Source organism: Phoca vitulina, unplaced genomic scaffold (assembly GCF_004348235.1).
Source record: "Phoca vitulina isolate PV1807 unplaced genomic scaffold, GSC_HSeal_1.0 scaffold56, whole genome shotgun sequence".
NCBI lineage: Eukaryota > Metazoa > Chordata > Mammalia > Carnivora > Phocidae > Phoca > Phoca vitulina.
In genome coordinates this window covers 6,446,016-6,470,401 of record NW_022589759.1, presented here as the reverse complement: position 1 = coordinate 6,470,401, position 24,386 = coordinate 6,446,016, and the positions used below count along the sequence as shown (strand labels likewise).

Below are 24,386 nucleotides of genomic sequence, written 5' to 3'. Positions count from 1 at the left end.
CTCGAGGTCAATAGAGCTGGGGTTTCCCTCTTTTGCAGCATCAGCCTCCGAGAGTTGAAGACCATCTTACCCCTGGTCAACTTCAAAGTGAACAGTGCCAAGTTCCTCAAAGATAAGTTTGTGGTAAGTTTCCTAGCTTGGCTGGCCTGGCGATTTTGTGAACTTAGGGTCACGTAGCCTTTGAGCCCTGTCAGATGGTGCCCAGGAGAATCCTTCACCTCCAGATGCATCTGTCCCAGTCCAGACAGAGGAACCACGTGAAGGTCGTAGGACCCTGTTCGCAGACCCAGCTGAGGATGTCCTCCACAAGGACCATGTTTGCTGAGCTGCTTGACTTCCTCCCACCAGTATAGCCTTTCCATTTCCTCACCGTTCTGCAGCCTACTTTCCTTCAAGTAACGCGAACTAATGTGTTTCTTTTGGAAAATATTATGAAAGGTTCCTTATGTAGGTTGTCAGGGGCGTGGCGTTTTGTATCCAAGTCCTCATAACCTAGTTGTCCGAGTTGGCTCTTCCCTGGCTTTCCCCCCACTTCTCACTCAGCTGTCCTCCCACCCATCATTTAGTTTGGTTACGGTCTGGTGTAATTAAGCTGTTGGCAGATCTGTGGCAGGTTAAGTCACTCCGAGAGTGATGGTGCAGGGTAGGGCAGGTGGGGCCTTCCCGAAAGGGGTTAGGATGAAGGTGTGTAGGCCCCCTGACTGGTGCTCAGAGAGATCCCGACTCTTGTCAAGGAACTCTGTGACACTCTGTCTCCCTAGCTCCAGTTGCAGGACTCACGTGGCCTTCCTAATGGCAGCCCCAGTCACAGGCTTCCTCAGCCACGAAAGTGCATTCATTTTTGTACCAGTGAGCTCTCGGAAGAGTTAACCCATTTTCTGGCTATCAAGCCATCTTTTGACCTGCCTGGAACGTTCCAACTATTCTAAGAAGGCAGAAACAGAGACAGGGGGAGCATTTACCATCGATCGTCACATCGTTGGAATGTTGTTCTTTATCAAGGCTTTCCTGAGCTGGCGATACGTAGATGTTATTGGTTTGGTTTTGGGGAAGTCCTAGGGAGGGCGGTGGTGGTTTTCCCATTTTATAGATGAAGAAACTGAGGGTCTGAATGGATCAGGTAAATTACCCAAAGCCATAAGCAATTCGGGGGACAAGCCTTGACTGGAGTTGAGCTCTAACTCCAAAGGCTTGGTTAGTTTTCCCATGCTTTTAGAATGACCCTGTGCTAGGCCTGGATTTGGAAGTGTCTTCTGCCCCCAGAGGGAGGAGTTCTGCATTACCGCTCTTGGAGTTCTGGCCAAATCTCTTCTGTTGTGAAGGGCAAGAGCAGGATCTTACCCGGTGGGGCCCCTGGTGGGTATGTTCTCCAGGCAGATACATGAGGAAACCTGTGGACAGTTTGGGTTCAGAGGAAGGTGAGTTTGCTTGTAGCCAGTGCTGTAGGTCAGCCCTTCCGCCTGGTCACAGTGCGGCGGCCTGCTCCTGGGGAACTTCAGAGATCACGTGGTCACTTTTTTTTTTTTTAATTTACAGGAAATCGGTGCGCACAAAGATGAACTCAGCTTTGAGCAGTTCCACGTGTTCTATAAAAAACTTATGTTTGAGCAGCAAAAGTCGGTAAGATAATTCTTGAGCAAAGGATCAAATGATGTCTTTGTTTCCCCTGTGTTTCAAAGTCTGGCACGTTCCTAAGAAACCCATTAGAAGTGTTGAGTGTCCGTTCTCGTCGAGGAAAGGCACGGTGGGAATGACTGGGACATACTATTTGCAACTGTTAGATTATAGACACGTGAGAGAGCTATGGGGAAAATGGGGGGAATGGCTCTTTCATACCCTCCTGGTGGGAATGTGAGAAGTCTGGAATTGCAGCCTATTAAAGTAAAAAAGTCCCATTAACTTGGCTGCATGATCTCGTTGTGGAAGGAAATATCAAATTATTAAGGGGAACCATCTCTGGGTGGAGGGATTATATGTGTGTTCCTTCTTTTTATGCTTTTATTCATTATTTATGAGAATATTTTTTATTAAGATAATATGCCATTTTAAAATTAAATTAAGATGTGCATACATTTTGACCTGACAGTGGCATTTTGGGGACTCTGTTTGAGAGAAATGAGGGCACGGGGACCTAGGAATTTATTACCAGATTGTTTATTGCAGCATTACTTAGGCAGGCAAAATACCTGGGAGCCATCTGCCTGCTTCTCAGTAGAGAAATAGCTAAGTAAATTATGGTCAGTCCCTACCACGCAACGTTATGCAGCTGATTAAGAAGTCTGAGTCTGTGTGTTTGTTGATCTGGAGGGATGTTCATGATACTTTGTGAGCAAAGCCAGCGGCAGATTCAGCGAGGAACTAGGTCTGATGAAAAACCAAAACCAAAACCAGGATATAATAATCCTCCTCCATGTGTCTCTGTGTGTTTTATGAACAAAGGAAAAAGTATGGAAGAATACACACTAATGTTGATTTTGTCTGTGTATTGAAGGGGCTTGGGAAGATGGGCAGGAGACAGGATTGCATTTTCCTTTGCACACCTCCGTTTTCTTTGACTTGTTCCGAAGAGCACATTACTTTCACGATAAGAAAAAGTTCCATTAAGTGTAAAGCTTAAAAAGTGGGGTTCGGTGCAGTGCATGGTGCACAGTGCCTGGTGGGTGGTGCACACCCCACAAACAGGAGCCTCTGCTGTCGGAAAAGGGCTTTGCAGGTGGCAGAGGTGGGTCCAGAGCAGAGCTGCAGAGCAGAGGGGATGTGGGACTTGGAGCCAGAGATCTGGTTTCTCCAACTAGCTGTGTGATCCGGGGCTGGCCACCCACCACACTCAGCCTCAGTCTACTCATCTGTGTGACGGGGGCAGGGATTCCTGCCCCACCGGGCTCTAGGGAGGATTGAATGAGGGCTTGGAACGGGGAGGTCAATAGTGCAGGCATTTTTAAATGATGAGCATATGAAAGTCACTAGAAGGGGGGTGCTTGGCTGGCTCAGTTGGTAGAGCACGCTACTCTTGATCTTAGGGTTGTGAAGTTCACGCCCCATGCTGGGCATGGTGCCTACTTATAAAAAAAAAGAACACACACAGTTGCTAGAACACACTTATTAATTGCCTTCTGCATGCAGGCTTGCAGTGGGCACAGGATGAGGCTTCTTGATAGGTGACCGTTGGCTGTGGGATTTGGGATGTATCTGAGGCAAAGAAATGGGGGCAGCATTTCTAGTCTGCCTAGATTGGACGAAAATACAGTATTTTGTAGAGTAAAACATTCCATTGCATTGTGTTGATTTTCACATATTAGTTCTTGGTTTGCCAAATAGAGTAGAAAGACTCTGTAGGCTTTGGGGATTGAAAGTCCTGGAGTTCAGCCCCAGCTTGACCTTGGCTGACCACAAGTGATTTTGGGGAAAGTCATCTTTTTCCCGTTCACTCAGCCACCTCTGTAAAATAAAGGTATCAAATCAGGTCATTGGTTATGAAACTTTTTAAATTATATAACCTGCCTGCCCTTTTTTATATGAAAACTTAATTTAAAAAAACTGTATAAAAGCTGATCAAAACACGTTTTTTAGGTTAAAATCTGTTTTATTTAAAATCAGTTCTTGAGAACAATGAAAATGTTTTGATGACAATGTACAAGTGAAATCCAGAATAATGACAGTTGCTGTCTTACGCAATTGACCGGGATTGAGAAAAGCTCGATTCACTCAAGATAAGTAGTTGCAAATAACAGTTTTTATAATCGGTTGCCTTGAAATTTCAGGATGCTGTCTCAGACAGAGGGCAGGCGAAGCTTGAGAATAAGGTTTGCACAAAAGCTAATTCATCTGCCAGCACGGGTTAACCCATTGGTGGTCTGTTTCCACTGTGATAAAATTCCACGTAAGACTTATTTCAACCTGCACTTTTGTTACAGTTCTTTCTAAGGCTAATGTGTGTGTGTTTGGGAGGGAGAAGAGGAAGAAGACATTTGAGTCAGATTTCTGTAGAATGCCCGAATCCTCTGGGGATAACTTAGACTGCCCAGTTTTGGGGGGAAAACATCCATACCAGAGGTTGGTTCTGTTGGCCAGAACACCACATTGAGCCTGCATTCTGTTGGACTTGGCCTAATGCTTTAAATATTTTTAAAATGAATTGCCTACATTTAAAACTTAAGAGATTCCACATTAAGATCTAGATTTTCTGCTTCTTTTGGGAAAAAAAAAATGACATGTGGCTATATATGGGTCCTGAGTTCCCCATGAGGACTTCTGAGTAGGAAGGAAGCAAGCCTTCTCTGGTTTGCCCAGCTCCCACCCCACCCCCCAGCTCTCTACTAATTTATGTTGCCTACCGGTCCCCAAAGACTTTGGCTCTCTAGCACTAGAGGGTAGAACTGGCTTGGAATTTGGATAACAAAGCCCTAAGCTCTATAGGTAGTTAATGGCCAGCTTGAGAAACCTCACTACTCTTGTGCAGGTGAACGCCCCTCCCCTAGGGTCAGCATATAATTTACTTCCTGAGTTCCTCGCTGGCAGCACACAGCACAGAAAAGCAATAGCTGTGTGCTCTTTAGAGGCTCAGCTGGATTTCTTAGGCTCCTTTGGGGAGACAGAGCTGTTTATGGTGATAGACAGCCCCCCAGCCTAGATCCAGGAGTGGGTTCCTGCTCATCAGCAGCTCTCGGTTCCCAGCTTGAGGAAACCTGTGTCCAACCACCTGCTTACGTAGCTGCTGTCAAGCCTCAAAGCTTCTCAAAGTTTGGCAGCAGCAGGAGGACAAGAAACTTAATTCCATGTGTGTCCCCCGTGATATGCCTCTAACTGGGCTGTACTAACAATATTATGAATAAAGAGCATAGCGAACATTTCTTAAGTGTAAACTATTCGCTGGGTGCTGTGCTAAGTGTCGTCTGCGCATCTAATTCTCTTCTCTACTTGTGTGAGAGGCGCTGTTGTTATCCCCGTTTTACAGATGAAGAGCCTGAGTCTCCGGGAGATTACTTGCTGGAGTTTATACAGTAACTTGTAAACTAGGTTACTATACAATAAGCTGCAGAGCTAGCATTTGAGTTCCCTTCTGCCCAGCTTTGGTGCCCAGCCACTGATAACTTGTTTTTAATTTTTAAAACATTTGTATCCAGGGAAATTTCAAACATACATCAGCAGAGGTGATAGTGTAACAAACTCCATGTACCCATCAGCCAGCTTCAGCAGTGATCAACTCGTGGCTCTCCTCTTTCATCTTGCTCTTACCCACTTCCCTCTGCTCGGGGGATTTTGAAGCAAACCCTCTGCTCATGGGATTTTGTATTATTTCTCCCTTAAATGCTTGAATACCCAGCTTCTGCTGCTCTGCTCCCTCCCCACCAAACTGGGTTAGTGGCAGCTGGGCATCAGGTACTCACAGGCTCTGATCTGCAGTGAGGATGGCTGGTTAATTTCCTTCTTGCTCTTGGTCCAGGATTCAAGTTTCACCCCTGTGGGATGCGGTGGTCAGGTTATTGTTTGTTCATCGGTTTTTACCCCCTGCCCTTCCGTATGATCTATTCTCTGTACCCTCCGGTAGATTCCTTTGGAAATGTGTTAGGGTTCTGCATTAGCTGCACAAGAGTATCACCATGATGTTCATTGTTCTTTCAGTTTCTGGAGCTCGGGTATTTAGCTGGATTCTCTGCTTTGGGGTCTCATCTGATTTCAGCCTGAGGCTCTGGTCTCATCTGAGGCTCAAGTGGAAGAAGATCTGCTCCCAAGCTCATGAGGTTGTGGAACAATGAGTTCCTTGCAGGTGTAGGACTGAGGGTTCAGTTTCTTGCTGGCCAGAGGCCACCCACAGCTCCTAGATGCTGCCCGTAGCTCCCTCTGATGGATGGGGCTCTCCTGCATGGGTGCTGGCTTCCTCAAAGACGGCAAGACAGGTGCTCAATCGCGATAGCGTCATCTTACAGTCCGAGACACATAATCATGTACATCCCATTACTTTTGCAAGTGGCAGGGAAATGCAGGGGTGTGGACACTGGGAGGAGGACAGCCTGGGGCCACCTTAAAATTCTGTCCACCATGGGTTCCCATAAACCCAAGATTCAGAGTTGCTCTCTAGCAGCTCCCAAATAATCATCAGCTCCCAGATCGTGTCCAGTGTGATTCAAACAACAAGTGCCTTCCCAGCCCTGCAAGGTACCAGAAAACAAGCACACATGGCCTTCTACCATCCATCACCATCCCCCTGGACTCTGAATGTAGGTGTCTTCCATTGCTTGTTTGCCTGTTAAGACAGAAAATAGGGGCGTCTGGGTGGCTCAGTCGTTAAGTGTCTGCCTTAGGCTCAGGTCATGGTCCCAGTGTCCTGGGATCGAGCCCCGCATCGGGCTCCCTGCTTGGCGGGAAGCCTGCTTCTCCCTCTCCCACTCTCCCTGCTTGTGTTCCCTCTCTCGCTGTCTCTCTCTCTGTCAAATAAAAAAAAAATTAGCTATAATTTTTTTAAAGGTGGCACTAACCTTGCTTTCGTGTTACTTGTAGCTGAGAGCAGTATTAAGTTTCCAGATGCTCAGTCTTTTCTGTTACATGGGGGTGATGTTACCCACCCTCCAGGCTTATTGAGAGGATAAAGAGGGCTCGTCGAGAGCAGTCCCCCAGCAGAGCATCCAGCGCACAGCTGGCCCCCAGGACAGCCCGTCCTTTCCTGTGGCAGAATTACCTCGGGAAGAAGGGACTACAGCTGGCCCTGATGGTCAGAGTCAGTGGGTTTCCCAGGGGGTCCTTTGATAGCTCACAGCTGAAGCACAGGACCAGGCAGCCCTTGATTGGAAATTCATTTCTGATGTTTCAATAAATTGTATGATAAGCAAAGTAACGCACACTTACTACAAAGAAGTAGGAAGCTCATACAAATAAAAAGGTAAGTAAAATGTCTCCAAACCTTCTATGATTATACGTTGAGGAGAAAGATTAATATTTATTCTTTGAGCTTTTACATGGGTGCCAGTGTGTGGGAAGTGAGTCACATTCTGTCATGGTATTCTGGCTGAGGATTCCAGAGAATATTGCAGATTATTCTAATGGGTGGTGGGGGTGGGGAGAACCGTCCACAGTACAGAAGTCAGCAGTGAATCTCTGCTTAACTTTTTCAGTCACTGTCATTTTCCCCTTGGCCTCCTGGCACCGAATGGCTCACGTAACCTGCTATGCACAGAGGGTGTAGGGCGAGTCGTAGCCTGGAGGGTGCGCTACCCCCCCCCCCCCGCGCGCCATGTGGGGAGACTCATTCCCTGACCTCAGGTTAACCTCGTCGCCTCTGGGCCCTTGCTTTTGTAGTCCCCATCCTTGGGCACAGTCCCTTCCCTTGTCTCCTGGGAATCAGAAGTCAAAGGTGACTTTTCCTTGTAGCCTTCTTTCCCCAGAGAAAATTAATTTGTCCATTATTTTAGGCATTCATTTAACACACATTTGAGCCAGGAGGTCACAGTGGTTAATAAAACAGACATCTCCCCTGACCTCATAGATCCTTTGCTGGGGCCAGAGGGGTCAAGGATGTTACCTCTAGTCACACGGAGCCAACAATGTCCTGGTTTGGTAGACTTTGACCACATAACCCCACACAGTAGTGGTAGAATAACTTAATTGCTGTCTCTCCACTGTGTGCCTATAGCATCTAGAATATTCTTCTCTCATTGCTAGGATGCCATTATTTACTCTGTGTGCATTTGCACGTATCGTATGGGACAGTGGAGAAGTACCAAGGTAGACGAGGTTTGAAATTCTGACCCCATGACATTCTAGATATGTCATCTTGGAACACCTGCTTGTCCTCCCAGAGAAAGGGGGGGGTCTGTGACTGATGTGGGGTTTGTTTTACTGCCTTCCTGATGAGAGGGGCACGGGGGGTAACTGAGGTTGTGGCTGCCCTGCCTCAGCTCACGACAAGCCCTGTGAGTCCCCAGGGCTGCCCCGACAGACCCCAGCTAAGTGGCTGGAGAGACAACAGACCTCTGTCTCTCGCGGTCCGAGTGCCAGCAGCGCTGAGGGTCCACTGACGTCTCTGGGGAGGATCTGCTTCTTGCCACTCTCCCCGCTTCTGCTGTTTGCTGGCCGGCCTGGGTGCTCCTCGCCCCCCGTCTCTGCCTCTGTCATCACGTGGCCACCTTGTCCTGGTGTGTGCCTGCTCCAGATGTCCCCCTTTATAAGGACTCTAGTCATGGCATTAGGGCCCGTCCTAATCCAGGAGGACCTTGCCTTCACTTGATCACATCTGCAAAGATCTGATTTCCAAATAAGATCACATTCGCAATGGAGCGGGGAGGGGTTGGGGCTTGCACAGATCTTTTGGGGGCCACATATGTGCCCATAACACATGCTGTAACCTCCCTGACACGTCCCCCCCGTCCGACTGCTGCCCTATCTCTCTGCCCCGGGACCTGTCCAGGAGCACCAGCAGCATCACTGTCTGCACCCGCCTCCCCCTCTCCGTCTCCTGAGCCTGTCCCAGCCACGTGTCCAAGCCTCCCCCCCCCAACCCCCACGGCAGTTCATCTTGTCATCTCACCAGTGACCTCCACGCTGACAAAGCCATTTGTCTCCATTCTCCTTGCACTTCGCTCACAACATCCTTGGCTGGGTCTCTGATTTCTTGGTGTCTGAAGGTTGGTCATCCCGAGCAGGGCCTGTGCTTAGCCAGACTCTCCCCTCTAACTGCCTGCTTGCCTTGCATCTCACGCTGCAGTGTCCAAAAGAGACCGCGTGATGCTCCTCCGCTCTCCCCAGCCTCCACTGCAGTGGGTGTGTGACTGGCCGCTCTGTTGGATGGGCCCGGGAATCTTCTTGCCTTCTACCTTCCTTTCCCTGTGACCCCCACCCCCACAGCTGTCCTGTTGTGTTGCATCTTTGAATTCTGCTTCTGCTTGTGCAAGTGGTGAGCCTTTTGGCTTTTAATCCTTTCCCTGCCCTGCTCTGTACCCTGGGGGTGCTGATTCCCACAAATACATTCCCAGGTGCCTCTGCCAGCAGGTTCAGCAAGTGGGGTGACCAGGATGGAGACACAGGCATACGAGAGGGGAAGCTGGGGTGTTTCTCCCCATATTTTCTGGCTCTGGAAGCATCTCTGCAATAGGGGCACCTCCTTTGTCCCAGCTGTCCACCTGGCTGAAATGGGGTGGAGCTTTTTTGGTGCTCCATTGAAAAGAAGGAGAGGAACCTGCTGGCTTTAAAGATCTGGTAGAGTGGATAATTGACTGGGCTTTCTCCAGGTATAAGGAGACCAGTCTTGGGGTTTGGGTTTGGAAGGGATCTGGCCTTAAACACTAGGTCGACCTAGGAATCTAAGCAGCAAATGAGTCCAAATCCCAAAGAGCACACACTGCCCCAAATCCCCTTCTTTTTTCTTTTTTTTAAATAAAGAAATAGCTATGCTGTAAATCACATGTAAATAGAAGGAAGTACTTCTGAGTTTTTCTGAAAGAGTGGCCATTAACCTTTTTGGGTGACCTATTTCTTTGAGATGCTGATTAAAGCTATAGATTATCTTCCCAGAAAAAAAAAATGCATACGTGTGGAGATTTACACAGACCTCCTGATGCTTCCTGGGGGCCTGTAGAGAATTTTTCCAGAAGGTTGGTTTTCCACGTGTCATCCTGGACTCCAAGCAGCTTGGCAAGAGGGCCGGGGAGTCCAGAGCAGAAGTGCCATTTATGTCATTAGTGCCTGTAACGTGCCAGTGGATGCATTTCCATCTGTGCCCTGAATTTTTCTTTTTTTTTTTTTTTTAAGATTTTATTTATTAGAGTAAGAGAGAGAGAGAGAGTGTGTGTGTGCCTGAGCAGGGGGAGGGGCAGAGGGAGAGGGAGAAGCAGGCTCCCCACTGAGCAGAGCCAGACGTGGGGCTCAATCCCGGGACCCAGGATCATGACCTGAGCCGAAGGCAGACGCTTAACTGACTGAGCCCCCCAGGCGCCCCGTGCCCTCAATTTTTCAAATGCTTATCTAATCACAGTCTCATTAAAGATGGTTAAGTAATGCTACCTAACATCAGTGATGTACATATTATGGAATACAAAGTTTTCAAAGTAGTGAGGCAAGACTGTTTGAGGTTGCAGAATAATATGTAAAGCCTAAAATGAACAGCTTAAAGTTTGGAGACACAGACGTACCATAAGATATAATTAAATGAATATCCATCAAACACATTCTGGAAGGAAACCTACCAAATTACGGAGACTGATTACTTCTCAGGAGTGAGACTAAGAAGGGGGGTGAGGAAGACTTCTCCCTTTTGTTTCAGAAGTAAGTTTCTGCCATATTTGTCTGTTTATAAGTCATACCAATTAAATTTTTTTAATAAAAAACTGTTCATTTGCATTGAGTGGCTTGACTAGTCTAATGTTCTTATTTTTTTATGTGTTTTTCTTCTGTCTTCTATTTCAGATTCTTGATGAATTCAAAAAAGATTCTTCCGTGTTTATCTTGGGGTGAGGCACCTCTTCTGGGGTATTCGGGGTGGCTGTGCTGGGCACAGGTGCCCTTGTGGGGCCTCCCAGGTGGGCCAGCTGGTGCCAGGAGGGCCACCTCTGTGGGTGGCCACTGGTCTCCACAGACAAGGTCTCCTGCAGGGGGATTGGCTTTCCCGAGCCTGTGGCATGGATAAACATGAAGAGCAACAGGGTTTGTGGAGTGGTGGGAGGGTGGCCTAGAAGGTTCTGTAGAGAAGCCTGTGTGCCTTAGGACCTGCTTTCCCAGAAAGGAGTTTGGGAGATTCCTGGTTAAACAGGTTTAAGTGAATTAAAATGAGTCGATGCATATAAAGTGCTTCATGTGGTGTGTGGGGTGGCAAAGGGCTTGTAATAGTGATGATGGTATTATTATTACAGTGTAAGTGCTGCGGGACTTCTCAGGACCTTTACTGTTCTTTTTTTTTTTTTAAAGATGTATTTATTTATTTTAGAGAAAGTACAAGTGAGCTGGGGGAGGGGTAGAGGGAGGAGGAGAGAGAGAATCTCAAGCAGACTCTGCGCTGAGCTCAGAGCCCAACACAGCGCTCAGTCTCACAACCCTGAGATCATGACCTGAGCCGAAACCAAGGGTCAGATGCTCAACTGACTGACCTACCTACGCGCCCCAAGACCTTCACTATTCTTACTAATTCCCCAAGTGGGGGATTTATGAAGTGTTCTGTGTTTCCCAAGTCTAACTGCCTGGGAAAATGTTTGGTCTGGAGTTAATAGCACCTAAAATGATTTGTGACACGCTGACCTAGGCCTGCTTTTCAGAACCAGCCCTCATTGATGAGAACACTCTGGCAGCTGACCCTTCTGTTCCTTTCTAAACCAGAAACCTCAGGACTGCAAAGTACATATGAAACAGATTTGATTTTTATGCAGTATTTTAAGGAAGAGGTTAGTGTTAGACCATGAGGCTGGTTAGCAAAGAAGGTTACAGATACACTCATAATTAAAGACATTAGACTTTTGAACCCTGAGTGTTTAGTAAAGGGAACAGCTAAAAGTGTGTTTTATCCCCTGTTTTTAAAAAGCCCCCCCCCCCCGACCCCCAATACACACATACACACACAGAGACACCTTGCAAATGCTCAGGGTAAAGTACAGATTTCCCTGGAAAGCTCTGTTATATAGAAACACTTTCCATAGAAACCAGGGTTGCTAGTCCAGTGAGGTCCCAGTATTTCAGTAACCGCGAGCATCCTCTACTGTGAGGCCATCTGTCAGCAGGCTGCTGGCTGAGGTGGAGTCTCCCTGTATTCAGGGTAAAGGGTTCCCTCGTCTCAAACAGAAAATCCTCCCAACATTGGGCCTCTGCCTGCTCCAAAGCCTATGTCTTGCATCTTCGGGCTGATTCTCCCCATCCACCCAGAATCTGGGGGGGCTTCATCTGGCCCCCACTCCTGCTTCAGAGCCCTCATTGGCTCAGCAAACTCTGCATGTGGCTTCTGAGGAGACCCTCTGATGGGCCCCTGTTCACTTCTCCAGCATCGGCTCGCCCGAAATGCTGTCCACATCCAGCCCTACCCAAGCATTTGCTGTATGGCTCAGGTCTGCCCCCCTCCTGCATTGTTCTCTCCCCCCTTCCTCCCCTTTCCCCCTTCTCTTTTCCATTAGGCCTTTGCATATATGGTTCCCTTTGCCCGAGACCCTTTCCACCTCCTCGTGAGCCCCTCCTCATTCTCTGAGACTCCATCAGCTGCTGCATCCTCCAGAAAGCCTCCCTGGCCCTCCAGGTCTGGATTCGCACCCCGCCCCCCCGCTTTCCATCATCACTGCATCGCCTTACTGCACTGCGTCCCCCAAGGCCACACTCCTGGAGGTGCTCTGCAGATCCCAGGGTGTGCTGGCAGCACAAGGGAGCAGCGAAATGCAGATTCCTGGGCCCCACCCTCCCGGGTTCAGGCGTCAGGGCCCCCCCTTGCATCCTCCGACGTCAGGGATGTGGGGTCTGTCACCTTGTCTCCCGGGAGGGACTCGCAGCGTGTCTGGTGGCAGCTTCTGTGGATTGTGTCCTGTCTAAATACCCTCCCTTTCCCCGAGGGCAGCAACACTGACCGGCCCGACGCCTCTGCCGTTTACCTGCACGACTTTCAGCGCTTTCTCCTACACGAGCAGCAGGTGAGAGACGCGCCGGGCTGGGGGAGCGGGGCGGAGCTGCCTGGGCCGCTGTCTCCCCTCCTCCCCACCTGCCACCTGGCCTGTGATTGAAACACAGTGCTCCCTGTCCAGGGCCGCTTCGGTGTCTTGGAGAACAGCCTCATCTGGGCCCCTTTCCCAGGCGCAAACGGAGGAAGGGGAGAGTGAGCGCGGTCCAGGGTAGCGGGGCGGAATGTGTCGTGTGCCCCCCCCCCCCAGCCCCCCCCCGGACTGGCTTCTGCTCCTTCTCTTGGCTCATCGCACGTGTCCCTTTCCCGAAGCCTTCCCTGGCTGATGGGAAGCTGTGACTGGGCAGACGAGCCTGCCAGGTCCTCTGGGGGATAAGACAGCATAGCTGTCCTTTAACGAATGACACATGGCAAAGTCTCCGGCGTGTTTGTGGACAGGCTGGTGGTGGAGTGAAGGGGTTTTGTGTTGGGCAGTTGTTTTCCATCAGAGTTGTTCTATCCATTTTTGGTTGTCACAACTGGGCGGCCTACAGGCACCTAGTGGGTGGAGGCCAGGGGCACTGTTCTACGTTCTGAAATGCACAGGACAGCCTCCCCTGACCAAGGGATTACCTGACCCCAAAGGTCAGTAGTGCTGAGGTTGAGACACTCCGGGTTCAACTGAGAGAAACCTGAGATCCTCTTACTAGCTGTGTGACCTTAGGCAGGTGGTTTGACCTTTCTGCTCCCCAGTTTCCTCTGTAAATGGGGATGGGAGCCCTACTTCCAGAATTCGTCAGACTGTAATGATCTTTGTGTATGTGTATGAGTATGTATAAATGTGCATATACATGTAGGTACTTAAATTTTGTATATATTTCACTGGAGTTGTCTTTATTTTTTTCCTCCTTATTTAATTTTTTGGTTTTGTTATTTGTTTTAATTGACTTTATTTTTTTAGAGCCGTTTTAGGTTCATAGCAATATTCAGTTCATCTACTTCTCCAAAAACTCGGTACTGCAGAACACCTCAGACACAGACAAAAGTGGACAGACAGGCTGGCATCATGGATCACCATGTACCCATCACTCAGAGGAAGAAATGATGCACGTGTTTCCAATTTTATTTTACCTGTCCTCCTCTCCATACCTGTGTGCCTCCCTTCCCTTCCCCCTCTTCTTCATTTACTTCCCCTTCTTCTTCATACTCTCTGGAATATTCTAAAGCAAACCCCAGACTATGTATCATTTCATTTGTAAACGCCTCAGTGTGTCTTTCTCCAAGATAGACTTTTTTTTTTTTTTTACGAAACATAACCACAGTAGTCCTGTTCTCCCACCAACACTAACTTCTTAATGTCACCCAATGTATATCCCACATTCAGATTTCATTGATTGTAGAGAAAATAATTTTTTTTTTTTTTGCTCGAGGCCAGCTATGCGGAGGCCCAAACAACGGTGGTAGCCCCGCAGTGCCTGATGAGTGGGGACCGAGGACATGGAGAGGCCATTGCTTTCCCCACGTGGGCTTGAACCAGAGTGACCCAGAGAGGGCTTGTTTGCTCCCCCCCGAGACGAGAGCTGAAGTGGGGTGCACTGAAGGGGCAAATGCACTGTCTGTGCACCTTACATGCTGGGTACTGTGCTCCCAACAGCATAAAGCAGAGAGAGGGACCCATGCTTTTCTTTTTTACTTTTTTTTTTTTTTTTTAAGATTTTATTTGTCAGAGCGTGCACGCACACAAGTGGGGGGAGGGGCAGAGGGAGAAGCAGGCTCCCCGCTGAGCAGAGAGCCCCGATGGATGATGCGGGGCTCAATCCCAGGACCCTGGGACCATGACTTGAGCTGAAGGCAGATGCTTCGCCGACTCAGCCACCCAGGTGTCCCAGTAATATGCAATTAAAACAAAAACTTTGGGGGAAAAAGATTTATATACTTTGATTAAATAATTGCCCTTCTAGGAACTTACCTTAAAGAAGTAATGGCAGAATCCTTAACGGAAATGAAAACTTGGAAGTAACCTCAAAGTTCCCACTGGGGGACTAGTTAAATATGCCACAACCCAGCCCTGGGTCGGGTAAAAGGAAGTCTCCAGAACTCATGTGCCTGGATTGGTCTCAGGCTCATTGTCGGGTCTCGTATTTAATGACGTGAAGCCTCAGTTTCTCCACTTATATAACATGGAGAGTAATATGTACCTCCTGGGGTTGTGGGAGTTCAAAATGAGCCACTGTGTGAAAAAGGTTTAACATGGAGCCCGGCAGGCAGTCCGTGCCCAGGGCTGACTCCCATCACTGTTCCCTTCCTTCACTCTTCTTAACATTTTCATTATTATGGCTGCCTGGCACATTACCCCACACCAAATAGATACTTTTTTTTTTTTAAACCCCCAGATTATTGGTATTTTAAGCTCTTTAGGCAGAAGATTTCTTTATACCCAGCCAGGCTAATTCCAGGTTACACTAGGTAAGGACCTGTGCTTGTTAATAAATGCAAAAGCTTTGTAGGAGAAGGAAGGGGGCACCGAGGGCTGGGGAGGTGTTTGCATTAAGTAGCCTGCGATTTGAGTTTTGTGTTCTAGTATTCAAAGATTCTAAAACATCGTATGCAGATGAGCTGGCTGTTCCTCAGCCTCCTGGCTGTTTTGTGTCCCTATCCAAGGAGATTTGCAAGTGTCAACAGCAAAGGCTCAGTGTTGATCTGCCACCCACGTACCAGCGAGGCCATTTCTCACCACCTCATTTGTATCTGTCCTTATGCCTTTGTTTCTTTCAAACATCCTTGCCTGACCCTTCCCATCCAACCACACACGTATCTGGTAGCACATTTGTTTTTATTATCCTGAAAGGCTTTTAGAATATTCACAACCCATAAAATATGAGTCAAAGGTGAATCTGTGTGTCATGTTTCATCTTTTTGGCTATGAATATATGGGATTTTAGGGATTAGAGAGGAAAACAGTAGAGTTACTTTATATTGTGTATTCTTTTTCTAACGGGCTTCTGCATTTCCAAGCTGCAGAACCTGTTCTTAAACCACTGGTTGTGTATCTCCGACCTCATCCAAGCCTCTGAGCAGCATTACCTGGCTGACTCTTGAAGAGAGGACATACGCTGTGTCAGTTTATTTGGAACCCTCACTCAGCTCCTTACTAGTTGTGTGAACTTGGGATTGTCATGTGACACCCTGAGCCTCCCTTTCCTCCTCTTTCAAATGACAGTGTATGACCTGCAGAGTTGCATGGACTAACAGAGGTAACCATACGAGGAGGAGGATTGTTTGTACCAGCTGCTGGGATTGGAGCAATGTCTCCGTACAAGATGCTGTGATAAATCCATAACCTTATTTCATACAGCCTTTCACAGAAACTACACCTGGGTGGTATTCTTATGTAATAGAGGAGGACGCACAGGGAGGGTACGTAGCTTGCCGGGGTCAGCCAAGTGAGTAACCCTGGCAGTCTGACGTCATTGTGCTCGCCGTCCTCTTCACGCCAATCAGTGTAGAGAACTGGCATAGGGTAGGAGTTGGCGAACTATGGCCCGTGGGCCGAATGCGGCCCACCACTTGTTTTTGTAAATAAAGTTTTATTGGAACACAGCCATGCCCATTTGTGTATGTATTGTCTACGGCTCCTTTTGCAGTACAGGAGCAGAATTGAGCAGTTGTGACGCAAAGCCTAAAATATTTAACCCCCTGGTCCTTTACAGAAAAGGTTCGTCAGGTACAGAGTAATGAGTGTTACGTGGCGCTTGATTGCATATGCATCTGAAACACATTGACATTTTGGTCTTTGATGGGAAACTGGATCCTGAGAGATGAAGGATTTTGCCAGTCCTCTTTCTGATGATTTCTTGTTCTCTCTGTCATTCGAAGGAGCTTTGGGCTCAGGATCTGAACAAAGTCCGTGAGCGGATGACTAAGTTTATCGATGACACCATGAGGGAAACTGCCGAGCCCTTCTTGTTTGTCGATGAGGTGAGTGGGCTCCTTGTCAACTTGGCTTGACTTTTTGATTCACATCTATGACCTCTGGTGTTTTTCTGGTTCTCTCCGCTTGGAGGGCTTTGCTGTCATCTGCCCCCCCAATTGACTCTGTTGGTTGAGAGCTGGTTTTCTTCTAGGTTCTGAAGTATAGCCTTCTGTTTTGCTCATCCTTCTCTACTGGGCTGTGTGTCCTGGGTGGGTTCTTTGCTTTCCCCGCCAGAGGACGTCTGCTGCCAGGGAGCGTCTAGCAATCACAAGCACAGCAACCAGATTTGAAGGTCGATGGGGTGAAGCAGCAGGGGAGGTGGGGCCGAGAGGGGAACTGCAGTACTCCTGCCTCATGTAAGGCTGGTCCCAGGCAGCAGAGTATAGCCCCGTGCCACTCAATCTGATTTTTTTTTTTTAAAGGAGTGAGTGAGGAATTGGGGTAGGAAATTTCCTGCCTTTTCGATGTTAGGATACCGGTGATGTTCTCTTGCTTTAGGTTGGGTGGTTTGAGTACAAATATTCATGGTATTATTATGCCTTAAAACTTACCCGTGGGAGGCCTGTACGCTTGTATCAACTATTTTAGGCTACATGTGACAAAGAGAAGCGTTACCCAGTTGAGTGAAAACATGTGTCCGTATATCCTGTTGCAATCTGAGCATTCTGCGTTACAAATTCGGGTACCTGAGGCCAGGAGACCTTAGGAGTTCCCGTATCAGATCTGCCATCTCCCTGTGTTGGCCGAGACCAGAAAGATCCAGGCCCCACCCATCCACATCATCCTCATCATCCTCATGAGGATCTCGTCTCTGTGACTTTCCTAGTTCCTCACGTACCTGTTTTCGCGGGAGAACAGCATCTGGGATGAGAAGTACGACGTGGTGGACATGCAGGACATGAACAACCCCTTGTCCCATTACTGGATCTCCTCTTCGCATAACACGTGAGTTTCTCGGTGAGCCTGTGATGGGCCGGGCGGCCGAAGGGCGGGGTGCTGGGGCACCAGTGCCCAGCTCTGGTGAAGCGTGTGGGAGCGGGCAGAGTGCAAGGCCACACTCCTCAGACTAGATTGTACAAAAGCTTCTGAAAGGGGCATGGGAATGCACCCAGCCCTTTCCCAGTTGGTATTTGCAATAATCACGTTTTTTTCTATGACCCTAAAAAGCAAGTTGGCAAAGCTGGTTTTCACGGACATCTCTTAGTAACCACGGCAAAGCAACTGAATGAATTATCGAGCTGATATTGAGTGTGTGCCCTGTGCTGGGCCCTGTGCTTGCAGGTGCTGGGGATACAGCAGGGAAGAGAGAAGGAGCAGCTCTGTCCTCATGTACTTGGAGGGGAAAAGGCCTCCTTTGTTTTGTTCTGTTTTGTGTTAAAGATTTATTTATCTATTTTAGAGAGTGAGAGCGAAAGCCCATGAGCTGGGGGAGGGGCAGAGGGGGAGGGAGACAGAGGGAGATAAGCAGACTCCCCACCGAGTGTGGAGTCCCGTGCAGGGCCCGATCCCAGGACCCCAAGATCACAAGCTGAAATCAAGAGTAGCACACCCAACCGACTGAGCCCCCCCAGGTACCCCAAAAGGCCTCCTTTGATTCAAGGATCAACAGGAGTTGATGAGAGAACAGGTGGTGAGGCAAGGAGGAACCGCACGTGCAAAAGTCCAGGGGAAGGAGGAACTGAGGGGGATTGGACTGTAGAATCCAGGAGGGTGAGTGGCAGGAGAGGAGGGCAGCAGTTCTGCTTGAGTGGAACCATTTAAATCACAGCAAAGGGCACTTGGCAGTAGGAGCCACTGATGGCTTTGAAACCAGAGAGCAAGACACTCACGTTCACGTTTTTGGAAGATTATCCTGATTGCAAAAGAGACGGTAGACTGGAAGGGAGAAGTGAATGTTGCACTCAGGTTCCCCTATTTAGTCTGCTTATAAGGTGAGAGGGTGAAAGTCTTGGGGCCTGGGCACCTGGCAGATTGGTACCTTCCCAAGTGTCACCACAGGCAGAAGTCAGAGAGACAGCATTTTGGAAGGTGACACCCTCTTGGGGGCAAATTGATTGCATGATTTTCTCTTTCCCACCATGTCCGTTGACTTAGAGTGCTGAATCCTACCAAGCCTGGAGGATCGTGAAGGAACGTGAACTCTTAAAAGGGGTGGGGGGTGCGGACATGGAGAGGAGGAAAGTGCATACAAATACGCATTTTTATGTCAGTTTTGGTGGACAGGGTTCAAAGCATAGTGAATTCCAGCAATAGTTCTTCAAGACCTGTGCCTGGCCTGGAGCCCTGATACCAAAATGGTGGCCCATCATTGGACTAAGGGCCTCCTAGTGGGCACCATGGTGGTGGTGGGTGGGGTAGTAGGGTCATTAATTGATTGCCATATGTCAGTTTCACTCCTGATACCCTTTGACCAAGTTCTCCTCCAAAGAATACACAGTCTCGACTCTTGTCTAGGATCGCCAAGGTGGCTGTTGTCCACATCCTGCGATTTTGGCCTTGAGCCTAAAGCTCGTGACTGGTGTGGCCACACGATTGCTTGTGTCTGGCCCACATCCTAACCATGGATCTTTTAGACAGGAAGGATTCAGGATGTTGGGCACTTGGGCTGAGAAGTTCCCCAGGATGCCCCAAGGTGCAGCCCTGCCCCCACATGGCCACCGCCTCCTCTCCCTCAGGTACCTCACCGGTGACCAGCTGCGGAGCGAGTCGTCCACGGAAGCATATATCCGCTGCCTACGGATGGGCTGTCGCTGCATTGAGCGTGAGTACCATTTTCCCGGTGGGGATGACACTTACGATGAATTGAGGTCTGCCAAGTAGCTGCTCGATGCTTTTTGTTGTCTGAAAGGCCTGAGTCGTGGGGGTGAGTGGGACAGGCAAAGGGAGGACCCGGGTGCCCGTAGCATCTGGGGGTGGAGGACGTGGCCACCAAATGGTAGGCACCTTTCCCCAGAAGATTTCCCCCCAGGACAAGGTATGGTGTCGAGCCTGGCCGGGTTGGAGTCAGAAACCCTGGGGCAGGAAGAATGAAGGGGGAGAAATCGGAGGGGCAGATGAACCATGAGAGACTATGGACTCTGAAAAACAAACTGAGGGTTCAAGAGGGGAGGGGGTGGGAGGATGGGTTAGCCTGGTGATGGGTATTAAAGAGGGCACGTCCTGCATGGAGTACTGGGTGTTATACGCAAACAGTGTATCATGGAACACTACATCAAAAACTAATGATGTAATGTATGGTGATTAACATAACATAAAAAAAAAAAAAAAGAAACCCTGCGGCAGTGGTTTGGGGCATCTAGAGAATGTCCTGATGTAGTGGCAGGGCTGGGAGTCCAGTACCAAAGATGGCTTTGTTACGCTATTTTCTCCTTCGGCTTCCCTCCAGGCTGTTATTTGAGGAAGGCAGGAGCCCTCTATGTTTTAGCATCTGGCCCAGCTGCTTTTCATAGTTGCTCACGGTCACCCCAGCACAGACGATCAAGGCCCCTGGACGTGCTCAGGAGCCCGCTGCTTCCTCCCGGCCTGACCGCGCCACCAAAGGCGGGCGGGTGTACTGGGCTGAGAAGGGGCACAGAGCACTGATGGAAGTTCCAGTTTTATCAAGCACATTCATCAGAGCATCAGACTCGATTGGCACTGATTCCTATAGACGTTTGCCTGGTGTATGCCCCCCACCCCAGAAAAAAGCAAATGTGAAAAAATCAAGCTTGAAACGGTCCACTCCTCTTACCTCTGGGGGTTGAAAATAGAGGGGATGTTCACCTTCTACATAATCTAGTTCTGTTTGAATATTTTCCTGTGAACTTTAAAAAAGTAAACGTCTCATTGCTCTTATTTCCATTAGCAGAAAAAGCAAGCCAAGTGAAATCAGAAAAAATCCCACATTATAAATCTCTTAAAAAAAAAAAAGGAAACATAGAAATTCGTTTCTTTGGGACAGATGTATTGGGGACCTTTAATTAAGCAACCAGAGTCTTCCCGTAACTGCATGAGTAATGCATGTACACAGATAACAGGGGTCCTCGTGTTGCTGGCCCCTGAGGGGAATTACTGGGTGTGGCCCCCATGTCCTAGTGACTGAGCCACGGTGGGGGGCTGGGGCCGAGCTTGCAGCTGGGCCCCCCCCCCCCACAGTGTGGCTGCCATCAGTGGACTCTTGAGGTGGGGAGAGACAGCCGGGTGTTGAGACTACACGTTTCTTCCCTCAGTGGACTGCTGGGACGGGCCCGACGGGAAGCCCATCATCTACCACGGCTGGACACGGACCACCAAGATCAAGTTTGATGATGTCGTGCAGGCCATCAAAGACCATGCCTTTGTCACTTCAAGGTCCGTTGACTGATTCCCTGGTGGTTCGTCTTTAAGGGAAAGGTGGACAGATGCCCTCGTGCATGCACACACAGTCACACACAGTCACACACAGTCACACACGGTCACACACACACACACACACACACACACACACACACACACACCCCCGCCCCGCCTCCATCCTCGGTGGCGCCCAACAAGTCTTCAGCTGAGCGTTGGCGCCCCCTACAGGCCCAAAGTGCAAGTGCCTCCCTGGTTCTGGCGTGGGGAGGAGGCTGGCTCTGGGAAACCAGTGACCTCTGGTTCCCGGCCCTGCCGCCGCCCCCCTGCTGAGCTGAGCTGGCTCCGCCCACACACAGCTTCCCAGTGATCCTGTCCATCGAGGAGCACTGTTGTGTGGAGCAGCAGCGCCACATGGCCAGGGTGTTCAAGGAGGTGTTTGGCGACCAGCTGCTGATGAAGCCCACGGAGGCCTGCGCGGACCAGCTGCCCTCGCCCACCCAGCTGCGAGAGAAGATCATCATCAAGGTAGGTGGCCTTGGGTGGCCTGTCACTCAGGAGACCAGGTGGCTCAGAGCCCAGGCTCCTGGTCCCACTGCCTGGACTCACACCAGCTCTCCTTGCTAACTCCCTCAGCGACGCTGGGCAAGGTCATTTCACCTCTAGGTGCCTCTGTGTCCCAGTCCAGTGTGTGAGATGGACGAAGTGCTAATGGACATGTGCTAATGGACAAAGGGGGTGGCTTGCCAAGTGCTATGGGGAGGGATGAAGGATCAGCCGTGCCCGAGAGTGCCAGGGACACCGGGGAGAGGGGATCTGTATTACTAAGACAGAGAGACCAGATATATAGTGGCTTAAAGCATAGGAGAGGTCAGTTCTTCTTTGGCTGAGGGAGAGTGTTCTAGAAAGTTTGAGCTCTGGTCCACAAGGCTATCAAGGGAACCAGCATCCTCTTATCTTGTTCTGCAGTCTCCTAGGGAAAGGATTTTCAGCTGAGGTTCTGTAGACCCCTCCAGAAAATCCACAGTTAGAATCTGGGGTATGGTAGTGTGTGAACTTTGGGGGAAAATGTTGCCTCTTTACTTTTATTAACCTGTAAGTAAAACTTAACATTTCCTTCCATTGTGAATATTGGCAACAAGCCACTTGGGGCTTGTGGGGCTTGGGAAATCATAGATATTTTCATATCATGTTTACAGTTACTACAAATATCTCAAAATGATCTTGTCCTCATCACTACTTTGAAATTATGGTGGTTAATAGATTTGACTCTAGATCTTATATAACAAGTTAATAAGGAAGCACATCTATTTATATTATAAATATTTGATATGTTAATAACTGTATTTTAGTGTAGTTTTTCTTATCCTATGCGTTGTCAATGTTGTTCTGAGAAAGGGGTCCATCGTCTTCCCCACCTTCGAAGGAGGTCCCTGGCACAGAAGCTGGGTGGACGCTCTGCCCTGGGGGGGTTGATGTTGGGTTGTAGGCTCATCTGAGCTCCAGCCCATAGAAAGGGCAATGTGAGTGTGTCCAAGGTCCGCAATTTCTGCAAATAAGCAGGATGTCAGTTTGGTATTTCCCAGCCTGTCCTGTCCTGTGTGTGAGAACTGTCACATGACCACATCTCCCACAAAGGGGGCTGAACATGAAGTCTCCAGTTGGTGGCCATTGATAGAAGGAGTGGGATGGATTTTGTTGACAAGTAGCAGGTTCATATGGAAGAGTGGACAGGTGTTTATTAGGCAGAGAGGGGGCAGTGCTCTCAGGTTGGGGGAATAACATCCATAAACGTGTGGTGGTGTGAACGCGGGGCACATTCCCTAGATTGTCACTGAGCCATCAAGATGCACTGGGTATAATCCCTGTGTGCCAGGAGGTCATGGTCTAGTGGGGAGACAGACCTGTCAACAGAGATGTGCCAAATGGCATGAGGGGGCTTTCTCAGAGGTTCATCCAGAGGATGGGGTATTGGTGCCCTCAGGGTAAAAGCACCAGCCTATCTGCAGGATTTGACTAAGACCCTGGGGCACTTCTCCCTGAGACACCAAGGGAAACTTCCAGCCTGGGGAAGGCAGGACTAGAGGCCAAAGGAGCTCAGCTCGGGAGGGTCTACAGCTTCTCAGGCATTAGGTCAGTGAGTCTGCGTTTCTCTGTAGCTTCGCTTTCTTGGGACTGTTCTCTGTGTGTCCCCAGAGATTTTCTGGCTCTTGTTTTAGGGTGTGACGTAGTGACAGCCCCGGTCAGAGCACCCATTACCTCCCGGTGGTACTTCTTGGCTCCCTCGTGTTTCAGGAAGAGGGCAGGAATAGCATTTGTGAGCCTGGCTAGGCGTGACACTAAATACTATCCAGTCTCCTACAGCCCTGAGAGGTGGCAAATCCCAGGCCCCAGGCCCACTTTCCAGTTGGGGACCTTGAGGTCTAGAAGGTGGCTTAGCTGAGGTTGTGGTTAGTTCCTGCCCAAGAAGTAATTCAAGGCCGTTCAAAATGAAACACACCATGCCTCAGTGTTGACAGGTGTCTTTCATGCCCATGGGCTGACAGGATGCAGCAGGGGCTGTCGCTAATCCCATTTCACAGAGGAAATGACTGAGACTGAGACTAGTTGTCACAGCGAGTAAGGCCCCACACTCGAGCCCCGGACAGACTCCCAATCCTGAGCTCCCTCCCCCGGGCCACCAGAATCAAGGGTTTACAAATACTGGCCTGGGTGGGCGTCAGTACTCACCTGGATGTAGGTTGTTGTAGTCGCTGTCTTAGTCTCACTGATGAGAACTGTGAGGCCCAGAGAAGTGCAGCCTCCTGCCCAGGGTCACACAGCTGATAAAGCAGCTTAATTCTGCATCCCCGGTGTGCAGTCCACTGCCCTGGAGTCTGGGCTCCCGGATGGCTGTTCCTGCCTTTCCCTGTGTGTGCCAGAGAATGTGGGGCATGCAGGTGGTATTGCTGATACACTGAATGTTTATTGAGCACTTACTATTTGCTGAACTGCCACAGGAGATTCAACAGGGGACAGCACAAAGTCCTGCCCTGATGGGGCTTATATTTTTTGGCAGGGAAGACAGAATACAGATAGACACATAGATACACAAAGGGCCAAGAATATGGAAAATAACTCCCAGGGGCCAGAGAGTGACAGGGGTGGAAAGGGGAGTGGAGGCTATTTTTAGATCAAGTAGTCGGGGAAAGCTCATCTGAGGAGGTGACACTGAGCAGAGAGCTGAATGTAGTGAGAGAGAAACCAGGCAGAGAGAACGGGCAGTGCAAAGGCCCTGAGGTGGATGCGGCAGATAGATGCTGGCTGGCTGGCTGATGTGGATGAATGCTTGCTGGCTCAAAGATCCTAAGCTTGGGTCTTGAAGGAGACAGGCTATGTGTATTTTTTCCCCTCAGCATAAGAAGCTGGGCCCCCGAGGCGACGTGGATGTCGACATGGAGGACAAGAAAGATGAGCACAAGCAACAGGGTGAACTGTACATGTGGGATTCCATCGACCAGGTGGGTCTCCTTGCACCCCTTCTCAGAGCCTTGAGTGCGTCTGAGGCCT

The 24,386-nt window shown here is 49.3% G+C and overlaps 1 protein-coding gene across 5 annotated transcripts in view; it reads left to right on the top strand.

Annotated features, from left to right (window-relative positions):
- The window catches only part of PLCG2 (phospholipase C gamma 2), a 151,057-nt gene that overhangs the window by 74,017 nt on the left and 52,654 nt on the right, over positions 1-24,386 (top strand). For all 5 annotated transcript variants that reach the window (XM_032389743.1, XM_032389740.1, XM_032389742.1 and 2 more), the window contains 10 exons: positions 39-123; positions 1,537-1,620; positions 10,396-10,439; positions 12,515-12,587; positions 16,430-16,531; positions 17,353-17,471; positions 19,202-19,287; positions 20,735-20,855; positions 21,197-21,365; positions 24,233-24,337. In XM_032389743.1, the coding sequence (XP_032245634.1) occupies positions 39-123; positions 1,537-1,620; positions 10,396-10,439; positions 12,515-12,587; positions 16,430-16,531; positions 17,353-17,471; positions 19,202-19,287; positions 20,735-20,855; positions 21,197-21,365; positions 24,233-24,337 (988 nt within the window). The remainder of the gene's footprint in view (positions 1-38; positions 124-1,536; positions 1,621-10,395; positions 10,440-12,514; positions 12,588-16,429; positions 16,532-17,352; positions 17,472-19,201; positions 19,288-20,734; positions 20,856-21,196; positions 21,366-24,232; positions 24,338-24,386) is intronic.